We start from the raw sequence: 17986 nt of genomic DNA, 5'->3' as shown, positions 1-17986 counted from the left end.
TAAGGATCATTCAACACAAACTAATGGTTGAATTTGTGCAGATGGTTTTGTGGAGATTTGTAAAAACTTGAAGATAACTGATGTATGATCTAGCATAGCAAGATAATAAACGACAAGGCAATTATTTCAGGTCAAAAAGTGATTGATATATAATAGAAATTCCTGTTAGAAATACCTATTTTCACATGTTAAGATTTCTTAGAACCATAAGTTCTTTCTCATATACAATCAAAGGTACACTCGTTTATTTAGGAACAATGCATTGATTCATTGTTGGCATTTTAGGCCCTACCAGCAAGCTTGGCTTTATCACATCGGCCAGTTTGTTTTTTTGTGTGATGGTGAATCCACCATTACCAGAGAAAACAACTGACCTTCAGCAGGAAGACAATAATAGTTCAGAAGGGATGCAGCATCCTTAGTTAATGCTGACATATTATTTGAACCTCAGCCGACATTAAATATTCATAATGCTAATTCATCTATATAGGTACAAATTGGCTATGCATTGTGATTTTTCCTGTCATTATTTCTCTTTAAATTTATAATTTGTCTACTTTCTCTCTCCGATTACATCTCTGAATATTTAGACAAGATTACCGTATAATCAGCTTTTTCCATAAACAAATAAACAAAAAGACACAAATACAAATCTCTGATTTATTATAAATATAAATATAGGATTACTTACATTTCATAAAATATATTTGATATGAGGCTAGTTTCATGTGTTTTACTGCATGAATGCATAATCAAAAACTGTAAGACTATTGCTCTTATCAAAAGAGAGAAACCAATTTTAAAACACTAAGATATTGAATTTTGACCAATTTTTTTAGTTATGAGGACCCTCAATAGTAACATTCCATAAAATAACTTGTCATTCATCGAACATGCAGTCAGAAAATTGTCTTTTTTTATTTACATTTTCTTTTGAGGAATCCTTTGTTTCATTTCCCCTATATATTGAAAATCAAAACAAATAAATTTTAATTGAAGAAGCTACAAAAAAGAACATATGATCAATTCTTTATTCACCATAGAGTTTTCTATATAATATCTACACTACTTGCTTTTTTGTTTTTACTCTGTTCCTTGCAGGTCCAAAAATATTTTTACATAAACACAAATACAGAGTGAAGTTTGTTTTTAATTTATTTCACAGAATTCATGTTCCATACGTTAAAATGCATGCATATATTACAGAACTTATAGTATTTATTTAATGAAGTGATTAGTTATCCATGCTTTAAAATATTTTTCATATCAGTATTTGTTTGATATATAGTTAATATCTGCAACTATATTAAACTTGGCAATATATATCTCAGATTCAAGAGAATAAAAATATACTAACTTACAATAAAAATTGTTCAATATACAGCTAACACTTATACCTTGATATAGTGATATGTAGAGACATGACATGATACAAATATCACTAACACAATCTGATATATCACAAATACAACAACCTAAAAATATACAGTCAAATGTTCAAATATATCACACAAACAATATCACAGACAATATTTAAATATAAAATAAATATGGCATCTTGTAAAATATCAAATGATAACAAATCATGTGATGTTAATTTATTTATGGGAAAACATCATTAAATACATGTACTGGGAAATAACAACAAATAGCTGTTTATAATCTTGAGAATGAGGCAGATTTTTCAAAGATGATAAGTACTCAAACTATGATGATTATAGACAGATTTCAAAGATAAGAAATTTAGTAAGAATTAAGGGGGTCTCATTTGGGGGTTCTGATCCCAGATCCCACTTACTGTTTTTTTCAGATTTCCATATCCCGCTTACCCTATGTACATAATTCTTATTTTTTTGTAATTTTCCATGTCCCGCTAGACTTCATTTTCACAGCACAATAATTTTACTTTCAAGTGTCATGCTTTAAAAAAATCAGCAATCCTGTGTCATGCTTAGACCCAGAATTAACACTCTTTTGTCTCCATGTTGGAGGTCTGAGTGCAGGAATCTTTAACTTGTTATACTGACTGAAAACTGAAAAAAAATAATTTCTGAACAATTTTAATTTCGCTTAGCACTGCTTGATTCATAACCTTTAAGCAAGGATATCTTATTAAACTTGTTTGAAAGGCATGTTTATATTTTGGTCAGTCATTTAAGAAAATCAATAATTTCCCCCTCTAAAATGGTGATCTGCAAGACATTTTATTATATCTCTTTTCATAACATTTATAATCAGAGAATTTCTGAGAAAGGTAAACTGAATTACAATCAAGTGCCATGGACAAAACAAAAGAACATATTGTTTATCAAAAAAATAAAATTGCAAGCCTGATTACAATGATATATATATGTTTAAAAACAGATCACTTAAAGTTAGTGTTGGATAATTGGTTGAAATTACCAACCGATTATCTATTACAATCGGTTGACAGCAACCAACAGACTATCGGTTATAATCGGATCATAATACCTTGCCCTTTTTTTTAAAGGAAATCATGTATTTAGTCTCATTGTACATGTCTTATGTGTACTTTCAATATCATTGCAGAGTTTATATATTCATATTTGATCTTTTGTTTCCTTTTCATATTCTTGTGTACTAAATTATAATCCTGGTACCTTTGATAATTATCTATTCAGCAGTTAAAACAATGAAATGTCTTGATAAGAATCAAGATTCATATTGAACATATTTTATCTCATAATTACAACATTTATTACCAACAGTGACACTAACATTTCAAAATTTCAATGGTGTAACTCACAAAACAATTTCAATAACATAGCTGTATGTCTTATGTGTACATTCAATATCATTGCAGAGTTTATATATTCATATTTGATTTTTTGTTTCCTTTTCATATTCTTGTGTACTAAATTATATCTGCTTCTAATTAGGAAAAGATATATAAAGTTTTTAATTTTTAGAAATTCAAAATTAACACAAAAAAATAAAATAATGCATTTGCATTATAAGATATACAGTATACAAAGGGTATTAAGCCATTGTCTGTTAATTCGTGAAGAACGTTTTTTTTCACTCTTGTGATCATTAATTTCTGTCAATTGTGTCATTCGTACGTCTGAACTTATAATTGTAAGAATGCGGAATTATTACATAGTTGAACCGTATCCGATTCGTGATTCTTATATTTTTATAAATGGCGGACAAATTTCGGAAAATTTACAACAATAAACGATGTTTGGCAAACAATTTGGAAAGGAATATGACGTTTTTGATGCAACACATGGATAAACATTTCTAAAAGGCAATTTGCAACACGTTCTAATGAAGCAACGAAATTATTTTGTCTAAAATCAGAATGATTTGTACCGCTCTCAAGTAACAAGTACCGGTAATGAAAGAAAGTATTTCATACAAAGTTATTAATGTTAAATAACCTTCCATCAATCTGCAAATGCTTTTGTCACGTTTATAAAGAAGGAAATTGGTTTATTCTTTAATTATTGGATGTTTGACATTGTTACTGTCATCGACTGGTTAACATTGTTTGACTGCGCATATAAAATGCAAACCGTAAAACAGACCGGAAGTTGACAAGCTAAAGGTCCGGAAATTTAAAACGACAATCGATTGAACAAAATCCCAATCGATTATCGACATCGCAAGGCCCAACCAACTGATTTCCGACTTATTCCGATCATCGGAACAACACTACTTAAAGTTAAAGAAAACAATTAACAAAGGAAGAAAGGTTCTTATTTTAAAACTAGCTATACCTCCACTCCTGATTTTAGTCTAAGGTCATATCAGTGTCATAACAATACTTTTAACATTTTTCAGTAAATTTTCTTAGAATATAAAATGTTATCCTACTAAACAGGGTATGACTTGCAACTCTTTCATAGAACTTTAGTTTATAATTTATTTGTATGCTGATGAATGGGAATGATATTGAGTAGTAAGGGTGATAGATGACAGACAAACACTTATGTCTAGAGGAAAAAAAGTCAACTTCAACTGGAAATGGAATTAAAAACTTTGATGTATTAAAGGGACATTACCCACACATTCGGGTCAAACCAGTGAACATGAATTAGACAGCTAATGCCATTTCAACCAAATTAGGATACAGTCGACAAGTTAACATCAACTATCTAAATATAGGGTTATACATGACTATTACAGCTATACAGTTCTAAGGATTTCACAAAGTTTGTTTCAGTTAATATTACTTATACATTCAAAACTCTTAATTCTTATTAAAGTAATACTGGTGATAGGCTAAGTTTTAAAATAAAATAAAAATATTAGTTAACATAACCTCTACTAGTTAATCTTTCTGGTATTAAGTATTTGATTCCATGTCAAATAAGTGGATATGATTCAATGTTTTTTGTTTGCATAAGAAATCATAAGATTTCATAGACCTTTTCATTTTTTTAGGGAATCTGAATTTATGACACTTGAACTATTGACATCTTATATGAATAACTTTTCAGTGTCAGGACATTTTCTTTTGTGACATTAAAATTTGAAGGGAACCATCTAGATGTCCAGTAATAGTGGACAAATAGTTGTGTTCACACTTTGTTGACATATAACACTTTATCATAGTATTTGATAATCTTGATAAACAAAATTGAAAGTATGCATAGAATACATTATTATGTTAGGTATACTTGTGTTATAAATAATGCTGGTAAATAACAGAGATACTGATGTTGTATACAATCTATGGAAAACAGATGTTAGAATAAGAGATAAATATTATAGAACAATCAAATTTGCTCTTATGCTTTGACGATTATTATTCTTTTCATATCTAATAATTATTTAAGTGGTTTTTTTCTCAGTAACTTAAAAGTTTTTTTTTAAAAAGCACAAAAAGGAAAGAGAGAGAGATTATGAACCACAGATATTTTCATCTATAATCTGATCTAAAAACAGTGTGTAAAATTTTATGTTAAAAGATGAATCAGATCCCCAATAACTGAAATTTATATATATATATATATGCCACTGAGAAAAGAACATTGAATATTATGAGGTAATTTCAAAATTCAAGTCTGCAAAAAGTCACAAAAATGTGAAAACATTAATAAATATATTGAACAAAAAGATATTACTATTGAAAGTTCTTAGTACATTTTATTGTAATAATTCCTGATTTTATCAGATAACTTAATATAAGTGTTGCTGATAATTATACTTAAAGAGGTACTGCTATGTTTCTTCTACTGCAACAGTCCTTGCATGACAAAAATAGCACTATGTGAATAACTTACAACTGCCTTGATATGATTAACTAAATGTATTATATGTATTACTTTGTAGATTAAACCCAGACATGTTGAAGTCAAACACAGTCAAAATTCAATTCTAATGGCTCAAATTAAAAAAAACAATAGAACATGACCTAATATAAAAATGTATCATCGTTTTGACTTTCTCCCTCTTGTCTGTCCATCCTTTACTTTCTGTAACTTCCTTCCTTGTTTCTTCATTAATTCAGCAGTATCTGTAAAAGAATAAATTAGAGCTTAAATAGTGGTCAAATGTTTAATATAAATATAAAAACAATCAGGCTAATAATATAAATTCATGCTACAAAGCATATTTGCATGTGTCTATTTTCTGGTCACAGTTAAAACAAGTTAAACAAAAATTATTTTTATCATTCCTACAAGTATACCTTTTTATGAAATATTTCACATAAATTTGAACACTTACATCCTAAAATTCTTTAGTTTCACTCTAAAAATGAGATATTCAGCTGATTGTTTGCATTGAAAAAAGATGTAATAACAATGGAGGAATATACTTTTCATTTCATTTTTATTCCCCCACATTTTTACCGGACCATTCAAATAAAAATTTGTGAAATTTGTACTGCTTCCCTTATTTTACACTTTTACTTGACATCTTCTCAAAGACACATCATTTGGAGCCAAAACAGGTTTGGTAAATCAATTGTAAATGTGAAGATATATAACCTTTATTTTCTCTCTGTAGGGTGCCTCCCATTTTTGTAAGAGATTCAATCTTTTCCTCCAAACGTTTACACAACTCCTGTGTGTCTGGTAACAATCGTGTTGGCTTTTCTCTGGACGGATGTGACAATGGAACTGCTGAAATAAAATTTACCATGAGTAAATAGTCAAATTGATGGAATTTCTAAAATGACTAGTTGAATATTGGTCCAAACATATATGTAAGTGAAAGATTACACTGATTTAAACATATTCCTAAAAATACTTGGAAACATTTTTAACATGAAAAAAATTATTATTGCATCATACTTTTATAAATCAGCTAACCATCCAAATGAAATGAATCTAGTTGAATGTCTATATGATCCTCAAAACTATCCTACTATAAAGAAATTAACTCTTATGTATATTTTATTTCACCAAATGTTGTTGGAAACAAAGTTATTGTTTGTAATATAACACCAGATTAATCCTATAATTTTTATGATCACAAGTTCATAACAAGCATTTAAAGCAAGAATCATCATATTATGACACTGTCAATATTCTCACATTCTATCAACAGCATTGTTAAAGCAAACTAAAATAATTTGATGTATGCTTATAATTACATTAGATGTATGTTTCATCATAATACGTTATTCGGATTGGATAACTGCACATCACGTGTTATTCCTTAAGCAGTTGCATTACACAATAAAACTTATCATTCATGATGACACGAGGTCCTATAATAAAGTGCACAGGTAAATTATTAAATAAAAACTTGATGTAAATCGTGTTTTCATGATCCTAGCTAAAATATGTAATTATAAGTATTGAATGCTTCTTTTTGTAACTTCATAGGGTTGTAAAAGCATTGACCGTGCACACTTTTTTAGAATGGCGCTTCATACAAAATGTACTTCCGTCAACGCTTTTACACCCCAATAAAGTTACAAAAAGAAGCATTCAATTCTTAAATATTGTATGAATGTTTTTAAATTATTTATTTTACACTATTTTCTTAAAAGACTATAACAATAGCAATGATTATTACACTTGTATTATACATATATATATATACACATTATAGTGAACATGTATACATATGAAGTCAGTTTATCTTATTATATATACACATTTAGTGATAATAATATTCATTAAAATAGGATTAAAGTTAACTGAAAAGAAGTTTTACAATCACAACTTTTCATTTCAGATAAATGAGTTATCAAAATATACAAAATACAAGTGAACTGAAGACAGGGCCATAAATAGTGTTAAAAGCTGGCTGTTATAGGAAATAAAATTATAAATGGTGTATAAAATCAAGCTTGCTGGTAAAACAAATAAAACATCTATCTATTGGTTTATATAAATAATTTTTGCATCACAATACCAAGTACATTACATTAAGAACAAAAAGCTATTATGTGGGGATAACTAGCTTATCAAGAGCATGAAATTATTGGGTTATTATTGAGAGAACAATCCTGTCAGAGTGGTGACATTTAATCTAATGCCTAACTTCTGGGTCACACTCTGTCTGCTAATGAATACCTGGCAACAGGTCTTTGAAGGTAACATTAAGAAGATAAAATGTCTGCAATTATCAAATATTTTTTTGGTCAGAGGCAGTTGTTTTCTCTTCTTTTGTCCCAGATAGGTTGATTGCAGAACTGAAAGATGCTTTTATGTACTTTTACTGAATATTTGCTACATGACATGCAACAATCAATCAATCCCTTCAAAATGTATATTTTAAACACACAAAAAAATATAAATTCTTATTTTGAAGTTTCAATCACAATTATTTATTTTAATTTCATGCTCTGATATCCAGTAGTACTTGAAGCGTATAAAAGACACAACAGATATTTTGTGCAATCCTACCTTGGAATTGTTGATCAGACATGTCTGAATCATTCCGTGAATCAGTCACACTATCTATATTGGTAAAAGTTTGTCATAATCAGAATGTACCATCAAACAACCATTTTCTCAGCAAAAGCCATAAAACGTTTAACCAATCTGATTCTATTTCAACTTTTAAAGAAGCAATTGAAAAAAATCTTCCATTTATGTTATCTTATCCCCTTTTGTTCCATAAAACTTTTTAAAACTTGTAAAACAAATCTTGATTGCATCAAGAACATTTATTTAAAAGGGTCTTGCAAGAAAAGTCTTTAAATGATAAATGCTCTTTGGTACATATTTTTTACTTGTGAAATTTTTTCCTGCTCATTTTTCTTCACATAATTATACCAGTGATAATACATTGACAGCAATTTAAAAATAGAGTCTTATGAATCAGTTAAAAATATCTAAAAGCAAATAGATTTTAAGCTTGAATTTTTTTTCCAAAACACTTCAAAATCTAAACCAAGCTCCATATTAGAGTCTAATCTCATAAGCTAATATACATTCTTCATTAATTTTAGTTTTCATCACTTTCCTGAGGCAAATTGGGATAATAATTTGGAAATATTTGTAAAAGATATATAAAATAACCTGAATGGAGAAGGAAAATGTGCTTTCTATTTTTGTAAGGGGATATTGGTCCTTTTCAAGAATATATGAACATTTCTTTCCCCTATCCTTACCACAGTGATAACCATAACCCTTATTTCTTATTTCATCTTTACCCTATAAAACCTTAAACTGAACAATAAGTTTCTGTCCCATTATGCTACTAATAAAACTGAAATCCACCCTTTCCTACAGCAAAAGTACAAGAAAAATTTCTAAATTTGGAAATCTAGCATATTCAAGAAATTTTCTCCTTGGGGTAAGACAAGTACAAATCAATGTTATTATCTTAAAAGGAAGTTGAGTTCCATTGTTACATAATATCATTAATCATAAACTTTAGCAGAAATTTAAATCACAAAATCTTGATAATAATAATCTGTTTAAGCAATTGAAGTAACAAAATATCCAAATTATCTCCCCTTACCTGAGGTATAACTGTTGATTTTGACAGATCTATTTGGTAAGTTAGTAATTCTATGAGAATCTTGTGGATTGTAGATGTTTTTGTTTTTCAGCAAGAGAGATAACTCTGCACTGTTGCTACGTCTGTGTCGATTCCTTGGTGAGGTGGACTTTGATCTGTTATCTAGTAAAAAGTAAATATCAAATAACTTTAAAGTTGAAATATAAGTTAATAGAAATGTTGCCATGAATATCTGAACAATAACAATACTGTTTTAATATGTATTCATTATTCTAGATCTAACGCAACAACGTTTGTAACGTTCATTTTAATTGGATAAAGTCACTAATTTTCATGGCAACAATTCACAATTGATGCTATTGATCGTACGTGCAAGTGCAGACGATATATGACAGATTATAAATACATGTTTTAATGTTGTTTTCTTTCAGTTTCATTAGAATGGAGATAACAATATTGCATTTTAAGCTTCAACAACATCAATTGGTGATTTGATGGTAGCAAATATCCGTTTACTGTCTCCTCTAACTCGTCACCAGTAATCTTAATTTGCGACCATCAAATCACCTATTGATGCCCTCAGAACTTAAAATACAATACAGTTATCTCAAATTGTGACTGTTAAACATCGGACAGACACGTGAGACTAATTATTGGGATTTGAGGAAATGCTAGAAACAAAAGAATGGTTCTAAAATGAATAAATATATGTTTTTATTTTTTGCATAACCTATCTGGTTACAATTTTCTTAATAATAAAATTATTGTGAAGATGTCTGATTACAATATATACAAGTTTTGTTTTTTTTTGAATTTCCACTGTATTACCAAGTACAAGAGTTCAGTTTCTGCCACTTACCAGTTCTTGCAGGTGTTGATTTACACATTCTTCACGGTATGTTTACACTAACAGTAGATCCTGTAGGTAGCTCTACAGTTTATAATCTTTTTTAATATAAGAATGATTTGAAGAGCAATCTACTTCCTGTGTAATATAATAATTCATGACTAACCTTTGTATGTAAATGCTGAGTAATCATGTGTCCTTGACCTTGATCTACCAACCTTTGTATGTAAATGCTGAGTAATCATGTGTCCTTGACCTTAATCTACTAACCTTTGTGTGTAAATGCTGAGTAATTTTGTGTCCTTGACCTTGATCATGATCTACTAACCTTTGAATGTAAATGCTGAGTAATCATGTCCTTGACCTTGATCTACTAACCTTTGTATAAAAATGCTGAGTAATCATGTGTCCTTGACCTTGATCTACTAACCTTTGTATACAAATGCTGAGTAATCATGTGTTCTTGACCTTGATCTACTAACCTTTGAATGTAAATGCTGAGTAATCCTGTGTCCATGACCTTGATCTACTTACCTTTGTATACAAATGCTGAGTAATCATGTGTCCTCGACCTTGATCTATTACAAGTTCGGTCTACTTCAGCATCGGAATGGTATTCAGTGTCAGAAGACAAGCTTTAATAAAAAGAAATACATTTTATTTTTAAAGGAAAAAGTATAAATCATCTAGAAAGGAATTCAGGAAAAAGCTGTTAAATATTCATATCCTTGTCATTTTGGTCTTTTGGTCTTTTGGATTTGTGTATACAAATATAAAGTAAAATTTGATGAAAGTGTAGAGCAAGTAGTTTATTAATCCTTATTAAAGGGTCAAATAGGAAAACTCAAGGCCAAAAAATCTTTAAAAAAAGATTGTCTTTTCACAATGAACTTAAAAAATTATCTTCTGAAGAACTTAATGACTACTAAAAAACTAGAGGCTCTCAAGAGCCTGTATCGCTCACCTGATTCTACTTGGGTTTTTGAAATCATATAAAAAAATATAAAATTTGGTTAAAAGTGACAACACAACCTCATTTATAAGGAAAGGAACATGTTTAATTTCATTCAAAAGTCCCCCACTGGCGGCCATCTTGGATGACTGATCAGCTACAAAGTAACAACACTTGGTCAGCACCTCATAAGGAACATTCATGCCATGTTTGGTTTTATTCCATTCAGTCGTTCTCTAAAAGAAGTCATTTGTATGCATTTCCCATAGGGTCCTATGTTAAACTAAGTCCCCGGCTGGCGGCCATCTTGGATGATGGATCGGCAACAAAGTAACAACACTTGGTCATCACCTCATAAGGAACATTCATGCCATGTTTGGTTTCATTCCATTCAGTGGTTCTCTAAAAGAAGTCATTTGTATGCATTTCCCATAGGGTCCTATGTTAAACTAAGTCCCCCGCTGGCGGCCATCTTGGATGATGGATCGGCTACAAAGTAACAACACTTGGTCAGCACCTCATAAGGAACATTCATGCCATGTTTGGTTCCATTCCATTCAGTGGTTCTCCAGAAGAAGTTCAAAATGTAAATTGTTAACGACGACGACGCTGGACGACGGACGCCAAGTGGTGAGAAAAGCTTTCGGGCCAGGTGAGCTAAAAAGCACAACCTTCAAATATAGAGGCACATTACAACAAAATAAACAAACCAAAATGTAAGACAATCCTTAAACCAATACATTACTATAGTCTATATGCATACTGAAAAAGGATGTATTTCTGTGGGATTTACTATCTTAGACCAACTAGTAATTAGTCCATTTCCTGACAATTAATGATAAAATTTTTGGAAGATTTTCTCTCATTTTCTTGAAATTTAACCCTTTCTTGACCAAAAGAAATTTAATCAACGTGTGGTTGCCAATGATTAGCTTATTTAAATGGTCAAAACCTCCATTGGGCTCTATGTAGTCAAAATTCTTTATTAAAAGTGGTCTTTTATTAATGTTTGAATCAATCTGATCCAGAGATGACATGGAAATCAAGAATGTGGAAGGCACTTGGAAGGGTTTTTTGTTTATAACAAGAATGTATCCATAGTATACAAATGCCCCACTCGAACTATCATTTTCAATGTTCAGTTAAAATTGAGGTTAACTCTTATTTGGCACAAAAAATTTGACAGATCATATCATAGGGAACATGTGTACTAAGTTTCAAATTGATTGGACTTCAACTTCATCATAAACTATCTTGACCAAAAGCTTCAACCTGAAGCGGGACAGATGGACAGACAAATGAACAGACACACAGACCAAAAACATTATGCCCATGGGTTTCTTAAATAGTTACTCATGGATTATCAGATTTATCCAATGACAATAGTTAAATAATCAAATATCCTAATCTTGACTGGATAATCTGATAATCCCCTGGTAGGAATGTAGGAATCTATATGTATCAGTTTACCTGTCATGTTTATGGTTATAGTTGATATTAGTTTGTACAGGAGGTTTAGAATATCTATGTAATGACGCTTTCTGTGCATAATTTGCGCTCTGCTTCTTCTCATCTACTAGTTCTCTCATCTCCGTCAGTAAAGACTTCAGTTCATTCCCAAAAGCTCTGTAATCATCTGTATCCTATAAAATGTATACAAATATTTACGGTTAGCTCTGACCTTCAGTTTAAAAATTGCAGCAAAAAGACAAATAAATCTCATAAAGGATTCCATGAAAACTTATGTCCTGCCTGAAATTGCCGCTGTAATTGATAAAGTATAATGTAGTCTGTCCAAAATAATCCATCCATCCACAAAAAACAGAAAAATTGAAAAAAATTAAATTCAAAGATTTGCTTTTGAATATCCATCAAATATGATTTCAAACTTATATAGATATAGGAAGATGTGGTGTGAGTGCCAAGGAGACAACTCTCCATCCAAATAACAATTTAAAAAGTAAACCATTATAGGTTAAGGTACGGCCTTCAACACGGAGCCTTGGCTCACACCGAACAACAAGCTATAAAGGGCCCCAAAATTACTAGTGTAAAACCATTCAAACGGGAAAACCAACGGTCTAATCTATATAAACAAAACGAGAAACGAGAAACATGTATATATTACATAAACAAACGACAACTACTGTACATCAGATTCCTAACTTAGGACAGGTGCAAACATTTGCAGCGGGATTAAACGTTTTAATGGATCCAAACCTTCTCTCTTTTTCTGAAACAATAGCATAACATCACAACATAGATAAACATACGATAAAATATCAATTAGCAGACTTAACTCAATCAAAAAACGAATACTTACACAATGACGAATAAATTTGATCTGCGATATCTGAATACAAATGCACAGTTAATTAAATATTAGAGACAAACATTCATGACCAAAAAGCTAACGAAAAAATTCAAACAAAGCCATGGCAGGACATCACTGTGAAATATTTAACCAATCAATATTCACTTTAGAAAAAAACAATATCTGTTAACATATTTACAACTGAACTTATCTGTCTATAAAGTAGATAGGTTATGAAGTAGATAAAAAGATAAAGCAGTCATCTGGATACCATTTGGCTTATAATGACAGGTTGCAGACTGTTGAAATTCAGATCGTTGCAGGAACATTGAGGCAACTTAATATACTATTGTATTTCATAAGCGTATATATCTAAGATGATAAAAACTCTCCTCCATTGAGATTGACAATAACAGAGACTAATGGCATTTAACTGGATTTTTCAATATTATTATATCTTACTCTGGTAGGTTTTTCTTGACGATCGTAATCTGAGGATCTACCAGTTGACTGAGGTTCAGAACTCCTTGTCAGTTGTTCCTGGGTTCTAGAACTACTTTGACTAAACTCCTCCTGAGGATAATGTGGAGAGATTGGGTAAACAATACTTGGATACTTGTCTTTGTTCTTCTGTATTACCTCCTGGTAATTAGATAAAGGACAAGGTATAATTACTGTTGGGATAATGATAAATTAACTTATGTACAATAAAACATTTATTTATGTATCGATTTAGGAATCATATAGATGGTTGTTTCATCACATTCAAGGTTGAAAATTGTTTATCAGGGGTTCAAAATTGGTTGTCTAGGTAACCAACCCTTTGATGATCTATAGCCTCTCTTAATATATTCATATTTAATTTTTTTATAACTTCCTCTTAGTTAGAATACTAAGGAATAAAACTAAATATGTGTGGTGGTAGGGGATTCCTGTGATTTTTAAGTATAATAAACTAGAATGTGTCCATAGTACACGGATGCCCCAATCACACTTTCAGTTTATGTTCAGTGGACCATGAAATTTAAGTCAAAAACTCTAATTTGGCATTAAAAAAAGAAAGATCATACCATAGGAAACATTTGTACACTGTACTAGGTTTCAAGTTGATTGAACTTCATAAAAAAACAACCTTGACCATACATTTTAACCTGAAGCTAGACAGATTGACAACAAATAAATGAAAAGAGGCGTAGACCGAAAAACTTATGCCCCTAGGTGGGGTATAATAAAGCAGCATAACTCAACCATTCAATGTAAGAATTAGCATGAGCAAGAAGTGTGGAATGTATCATTATAAATAATCCTGATAATCATTATATAAGTTTGAAACATTGAAGAAGAAAAAAACCAAAATGTCACCTGTAGATCAAGTTGATGTTTTAATCTGAGTCTAGCTAGCTCTTGTTCATACTGTTCTATCTCAGCCTGAGTTGTAGCATTCCTTGTAGCAGCCTATAACAAGGGAGATAATTGTTGTTAATTCTAAATTTATTCTATCCTGTTCAAAATCAAAATGGTCTATCAAGTTAGTTGTGCAAGGGCCTGTTACAAATAATGATTATAAATAATACATAATATCTAATTAGCGAAACATGTCGACAATAAAAGATGCAGTTTACTTAACAAGTGTTGTTGTCAATGTAGCATTAAATATTATATAAGTATAAAAATAATAATGCTTTATGATATATGTATGATCCTGTTGTTCTATTCCATTAAAGCTATGAATAAATCTTTACTGCTTTAGTTATAAAAGTGACTAGGGTTTCCTTTCTTTGTAGAAAATAGCAGAGGACAGATAAGCTGAGAATGAATGTCTCTAACCCCTTTATTATATTTGTACAACATGCTTAATAATGACAAGGTATATATTATATATAATTGATACTGACAATGAATATATTATATATAATTACTAAGTACAACATTCTATGAATCAATCAGTATTCATCTACTAGTTACACAGATCATTCTAACACAGTTTGTTTGTAACAAGGGTTTGAACTGGAAGGTGTCAGGGATGCTGCCTACACCACTGACAGAATCAAGAAACATTCTGAAACACCTGCCAGACAAAAATCAAATGTTCTGCTGAAATTAAACATGTGATTGTGTTAAGCATTGTTAAGTGCTGTTGTACAAATCACCAACTGTGCATAAAAACAGAATCTTCAATTGATTTAAAACTGCAACAATAACACAGTGAGAAAGCAACATATATCTCCCTGCAGAAAACAGAGTATTCCTTTTGTAAAACTAGGCTATGACAAAGTTATCTGTTCTCTTTTATTCAGGCAAGAAACAATCTGTATACACCAAGTTGAAATTTACCTTGAATTTGTTACTGAAAAGCTAGCCATTAAAAAATAATCAGAGGGAAAAAGAAGTTGGCATTTATACTTTTCAACTAATCTCCTTAGATATTAAATGAAGCTAACTAAATCTAAAATAAATGTTGGCTTTCTAGCCCATCTCGAATTAGAATTGGAGAAAAAAAGGGGAAGGGCTAAGTCATCCAACCAATGGAAAAGGAATTAACATGCTGGTATTATTTCTTTCATTGTGTTACAAGACTAGCAAGTATATATGCCAATTAAAATGTAAGATAAACTTTTTCAAATGAAAGACTGTACACTAAAAAAGAAGTCTAAAAAAATCAATAGTTGAACATTTAGACACCTTAGATACATAAAGTCATCAAGGCCTTATTCTTTACTGGCTTAGGTGTTCAAAGTCTGTGTTGCAAATGGCCACCCCTGTTACATAATAGCCATCTTGCTAGATGGTACACTTTTTTTATTCTAATTTTCACTAGCTCGTAAGTCTGATATTCATTCAAATTGTAGAAAATTTGTTTTGTCTGCCAGCTGGTTTAAAGTATATATTTGGTTTGTGATTTGATCACAAACTTGTGTGTGTTTATTTGATAAAATATTTCAACTTTCAGTATATGTTCAATGATAAATTTCAACTTGGTGTTTATGTTCAATGATAAATTTCAACTTGGTGTATATATATATGCTCGAGTTATGAAGTACAGGTTAGAGATATTTGAGGGAGAAACACACAGTGACTGTAGACAACAAGGTGACACCACGGGCCAAATTAAACAAACCTTCTTGGGTTTTGCAGGACATTTTTTATTTACTTTGTCCCCTGGATTTCGTTTTGACTGTAATATGAATGTTTGATATTTGTAAATATGAGACTGCAAGATATCTCAACAATTATAATTCAAAACTGTTATGCATACTGTGTTTTTTAACTGCATCAATTTTAATACATTGTACTTTAAAAAAAATCAAAACATATCTCTGTGCAACAAAAACTGGGTATTTCTATAGAATTAAATATGTTAATTTTTTCACCTTAATATGCAAATTGTGTCACTGACAAGCAAATCAGAAAAAAACTTTCATGTTTAATAAAATCAATACAACTGCATTCAAAATGAACTCATTCACTGCATGTCCAAACTAAAGGGTTAAATCATTTAAAATAACAATTGGGTTCAGAATTGAAAAACAATTATGCTGCAAAGTATGTTTTAGATATTTTTATATATCTTTAATACAGATCAGTGTCCATTTAAGAGAAACTGACTGTTGGTACATTTTGGACATTATTAGAAATAATAATAAATCATTCATTATCCTATATTTTCATGAACATGATGATGAAAAACCGTAAATTTTGACAACTTTTTTTTTCCTTAATAAGAACACTTTTTTTCACAGATGCTTCAACAGCGTAACTTCTCATTAGAATCATAAAAAAGGGTTTTATTTGCAATCTCTAGCTTTCAAATATTTAGGTTCAACCTGGCACTTCTGATGAAGATAACTCCAGAAAACTGATTCAGATATACAACATATAAATTGTTATTTTCCAAAGTACTTATCTATCATGTCTTTTTAATTTCAACAACAAAAATACTTAACGACTGTAAAACTGATAAATTAAGAATTTTTTTTCAAAATATACTGGCTCTATAAGTTGACATTTTATCATGCAAATCTTTCGCAAATCATGCATTTCACTCACAGTTTTGTTCTGAAAAGTTAATGACACAGACTATATGAATTTGATGAATGAAAAAGTTATAACGATATAAGATCTATGTTATTATTACAGGAATTAGCCTCATATTAGTTAAAACTCATATTTAAAATTATGATCACATTACTTGTATGAAATAGCACTTAATCAAAAGATGTTGTATGATTTCCAATGAGACAACTTTTACCAGAGGTAAAATGAAGTGGTAGTAAGCATGTACCACTGTCTGCTGACCAACAATTACTATAATAACTGCACAAAGTTATTTCTGAATTTTCAGTATGCAGCTCGTCAAAGGTACAAGAATAAATACAAACAGGGATAAGCCACTTAAAAAATGAAAATTTGGAAATCAAATGGCCAACTAAAGGGCTTCTGTACAGCTATTTTAGAGAAACTATTTCAAAGAGCTTACAAATATTTTCATAAGTTTTTTTCTTCTGTAAGATTTAAAATGTACATATTTATATGTACCGTGGATTCATTATTATTTATTAGATATCAATTTTCGTAAATTTCGTGGGTAAAAGAAAACCACGATATTCAATGTTCAACTAATTGCAAATTTGTTGTATGATTAAAAGCTAACTTTTGATAAACCACGAAATCAAATTTCCACGAAAATGGAAGTGTTTCTCAATCCACAAAAACTGGTACACACAAAAATAAATGAATCCACAGTATTAGATTATTTTTAAACATATTCTATTGTTCAAAATTACAAATGGATTAAACACAATTTTTTTCTTCTTAGTCAAGTCTTCTACAAAATGTTTAGTGAAGTGTATATGTTATCATAATGGAAGAATTGACTGTTTTATATTAAGGGCTCAGTTAACTTGTTAAACTGCAACTGATAATCAATAAATTCAATCAATCATTTAGACTTTGTGAACTTAATCTTTGCACATGAAAA

The 17986-nt window shown here is 30.2% G+C and overlaps 1 protein-coding gene across 6 annotated transcripts in view; it reads right to left on the bottom strand.

Annotated features, from left to right (window-relative positions):
• Window positions 1-646: 646 nt before the first annotated feature.
• LOC134696861 (coiled-coil domain-containing protein 158-like) overlaps window positions 647-17986 on the bottom strand; it is a 50108-nt gene continuing 32768 nt past the window's right edge. For 2 of the 6 annotated variants that reach the window (XM_063558819.1, XM_063558817.1), the window contains exons 17-25: window positions 16127-16183; window positions 14371-14463; window positions 13471-13650; window positions 12165-12337; window positions 10277-10377; window positions 8896-9057; window positions 7833-7886; window positions 5961-6095; window positions 647-5485 (exon numbers count right to left, since the gene is read on the bottom strand). In XM_063558819.1, coding sequence (XP_063414889.1) covers window positions 5400-5485; window positions 5961-6095; window positions 7833-7886; window positions 8896-9057; window positions 10277-10377; window positions 12165-12337; window positions 13471-13650; window positions 14371-14463; window positions 16127-16183 — 1041 coding nt within the window. In that variant the 3' untranslated portion in view covers window positions 647-5399. The remainder of the gene's footprint in view (window positions 5486-5960; window positions 6096-7832; window positions 7887-8895; window positions 9058-10276; window positions 10378-12164; window positions 12338-13470; window positions 13651-14370; window positions 14464-16126; window positions 16184-17986) is intronic. The other 4 variants (XM_063558816.1, XM_063558820.1, XM_063558822.1 and 1 more) reach the window with 4 other exon arrangements.

The sequence above is a fragment of the Mytilus trossulus genome, chromosome 14, assembly GCF_036588685.1.
Source record: "Mytilus trossulus isolate FHL-02 chromosome 14, PNRI_Mtr1.1.1.hap1, whole genome shotgun sequence".
Lineage (NCBI taxonomy): Eukaryota > Metazoa > Mollusca > Bivalvia > Mytilida > Mytilidae > Mytilus > Mytilus trossulus.
This window is presented reverse-complemented; position numbering and strand designations above follow the sequence as displayed.